The sequence below is a fragment of the Trifolium pratense genome, linkage group LG1 (assembly GCF_020283565.1).
Source record: "Trifolium pratense cultivar HEN17-A07 linkage group LG1, ARS_RC_1.1, whole genome shotgun sequence".
Lineage (NCBI taxonomy): Eukaryota > Viridiplantae > Streptophyta > Magnoliopsida > Fabales > Fabaceae > Trifolium > Trifolium pratense.
Window position 1 is genome coordinate 39,835,620 of NC_060059.1, and position 3,209 is coordinate 39,838,828.

A 3,209-nucleotide genomic window follows, 5' to 3' on the forward strand; every position below is an offset into this window, starting at 1 on the left:
ATATAAGATAGAAATAAAATTTAAAGTATTGAACAAATTTTGTCTTGCACTAAATTTGGTGAACAAAAATGTTGTTTTTAGTATTTTAAATAACTTGTGTTAAAGAGAAAAAGTTTTCTCTTGGTTCAGTGGAGACAATAATTTCATTTATTATGCACGAGGTCTTAGGTTCGATCCTCTTTGCAAACATTGTAAATAAAAAAAAATCATTTTTTGTCGATCTAAAAATAGTTTAAAAATCAAAGTACTCTTAGTTATATTAATCTTTTTCATGAGATCTCCGATAACAACATTACTTATTAATTTTGATTGGTTTATGCCTCATTCCAAACAATGTGCCACAAATTAATCATGTAAGTGATAATCAATTGATAATATGGCAACTTTTATCGGCTATTTTACTACATTACATCTCAATTGAATATGTCTATTTTACCATTGATAGATTTCCACTAGAAATTTAGTTGAAAAATCACATAATAGATAGGTTCCAACAACTATACTGTATATCCCTTTTTGCTTCAAATGATTACATCAAAGAAGGAATCATGTCTCTAGAAAGTGAGTTCATTAAGTTATCCAAAATAACCTCAATTCTTCAAATTCAAAATTCAATACAGCAAATTATAAATCCTAACCGACGTAGAGAATCTTTTGATGATTTCTCCCCATTGTTGCATGAGTTTACAATATTTGATAGAAACTTTTTTTGGGTGAGTTAGATCTCATAGATTCATCAAGAGAACCACAGACAAGATATGAATAAGGCTAAGCAACATCACAGTTGTTAAGGATGTTTAATTATATGGCTTTGGAACTGTTCATTAGATGAGAGTTAGCTTGTTAACCAATTTCAGAACTTCAGATAAAGCAGGGAAGATAGGATGAAACTGAAAATGCAGCGGGGGGAGATCATTCCCCATATTCGAAAGGGTCTTGCCAAATAACTTCAGCTTCTCCAGACGCTCTTTTGAACCGAATTAGTGCTTTCATCAACTCCGGTACGACGTTTGCAACAGGCATCACAGTCATCTTTTTTAGCACAGGAGAATATAGAAGTAAAAATTTGATAAACTCCAATTCCAACTTGGTATCAGAGATGCCAACTATCCTCATATGTCGCACTTGGAAGGGCGTGGTTGGCACTGAAAAGATATCTTCCCAACAATAGGTAGCGGGTGTCAAAGGGATAGTACGCACCAAAACCGTTGCCTACATGCAATTGTTAAAAAATTCATGGATCAAAGGGGGAAAGATAGTATGCATAGGAGAGATATAGAACATTTTAAAAGATGGTATAACATCATATTGATTGATAAAAGATGGAAAATGAACTCTTATTTCATACGAATCTCTACTGCATTGCAATGTAACTAACTCTATCTAAATTGCAACTGATTGATAACTTCTATTAGCAATAATGCAACTCCCAGAGATAAAGACTGGACGTTTACTTCAAGCAAAAATGGTTTGCAAATTCAAGAGTTTAATAACTACATAAAAACAAACAAACATGATGTCCAAGTGCAATTACAAATCAGCAAGCAAAGCCAAGCTAAAGTAAATCGGTAAATGGGTACTCACAAACATTTCTAATTTTCGAAGATTAGGTGAGCTTTTGAGTAAGCAAAGAGCAGCAGAAATTTCCCTCAATTCATACAAGTTTATGCATAAGGAAAGATAACTTAGATGAATACAAGGTGTAGGAAGCTTTACTGGCAAAACACCTGCAGCCAAATACTGAAGCAAAAGACTCTAAATTAGAATATAATGTTTTAATATAGACAGATCAAGAGTTGGATACACATGATTATGGTTTTTATTAATGAGTTATATGTGAGCCAAAATTCAGATGCTCGAGCATTATACCTTTAAAAGATCACTACCAATCTCTAGGCTCTGTATGTGAGGTAGATGATCGAAAAATTTGAGCATATTGCTAGAGCTTCCATGCAATCTACTTTGATTACTTTCCGAGTTCAATTCAAACCATGAAGTAATGACTATCTTAGCTAACTGGAAAGTGTTGTCAAAGGTAACACCCCCAAATTTACCATAAATTTCAAAGAACTTGAGATTTGGTGCATGAATGTTAATTTGGTATAAACCATCAATGTGTGTCAATTTCAATTCTTCAAGCTGGGGGCAACCGCATATCAAGTTTTCCAAAACATCTTGAGCCACCATGACCGAACTTAGATGAATACTTTTCATGTTCTTGAAGCCTTCAAATGTCGTTGGAGGTTTAAGCCCACACCAATGTAATTTTAAACACTGCAAACTTTGACATGAGAATAAGCACCAAGGTATCTTATAGTGTTCCTCTGTACAAACTTCCACCACAAGCTCTTTAATAGACCTTCCAGTTAGATGAAGAATCCATCGATCAATATCAGCACTATCACTCACAAGATTCTCATAGTCAACGAACTTAAACATGTTGATTACCCCAGAATGAACTAATAGTACATGATCAACAATTTTCAAAAACTTGTTCTCAATAACTAAAGGGTCTTCGGAAGCTAAATGAGAGACGCATTGTTCATCAAACACCAGATTTGGCAGTGTGTACCATTTGTTCCTCCATTTGTTGGATAAAACATTTGTTCTCACTGCTTCTTTAATTGGCAAGTAAGATAGAATACAGTCTATTAAATGACCTGGTAAGCAACTAATTCTATCCGGCTCGACATCAATCACTTCTCGGGGAGTAGACTTTGTTTCCTTTAGATAAGATATATTCATATTCAAACAAAGGTACATACATCAATAGATGAATCGAAAAACAAACTAGGTTAGTGTACATATGTAACTAAATGTGAATACAAAATCATAGCTATGTCCACTGAGAGAAAACTCAAACTAATATATCTGACTTCATTTATAAGAAATATGTTTGGTTACATTTAAATATTTCCGGAACCTTTATAACAAGGAGGTAGTTGATAATTACAGTACATGAATTTATTCCCATATTTGGGGAGAATATTTTACCACTGTTTTCTTTGGGAAATATTTTCTTTTCCTAGGAGTCTTTTATACCCGAAAATAAAATTTAATAAACTTGTAAGAAACACATGTATGCATTTTCATTTTTCTATCATTTTATTCATAGGAATATAAAAATATAACTTGAAACAAAACACCCCTATAGCTAGGTATTTACTCTTGTGAATTTAAATGATAAAATGGTGTGGTTACACTTCACT

General features: G+C 33.0%; 1 protein-coding gene across 1 annotated transcript; it reads right to left on the reverse strand.

Annotated features, from left to right (window-relative positions):
- Positions 1-413: 413 nt before the first annotated feature.
- Positions 414-2,937, reverse strand: LOC123917036 (F-box/FBD/LRR-repeat protein At1g13570-like). The gene is made up of 3 exons (XM_045968651.1): positions 1,870-2,937; positions 1,585-1,740; positions 414-1,212 (listed from the first exon to the last, which is right to left on the reverse strand). The coding sequence occupies exons 1-3, from the start codon at positions 2,761-2,763 to the stop codon at positions 913-915; spliced, it is 1,350 nt and encodes a 449-aa protein (XP_045824607.1). The 5' UTR covers positions 2,764-2,937; the 3' UTR covers positions 414-912.
- Positions 2,938-3,209: the final 272 nt, after the last annotated feature.

What these genes read in the sequence shown, in the direction of transcription:
- LOC123917036 (XM_045968651.1), bottom strand. Translation starts at nt 2,763, where the DNA reads ATGTACCTTTGTTTGAATATGAATATATCTTATCTAAAGGAAACAAAG. An exon ending in TTGGTAGTGATCTTTTAAAG is followed by an intron (nt 1,741 to 1,869) that starts GTATAATGCTCG and finishes CTTTTGCTTCAG; the next exon opens with TATTTGGCTGCAGGTGTTTT. An exon ending in TTCGAAAATTAGAAATGTTT is followed by an intron (nt 1,213 to 1,584) that starts GTGAGTACCCAT and finishes AATTGCATGTAG; the next exon opens with GCAACGGTTTTGGTGCGTAC.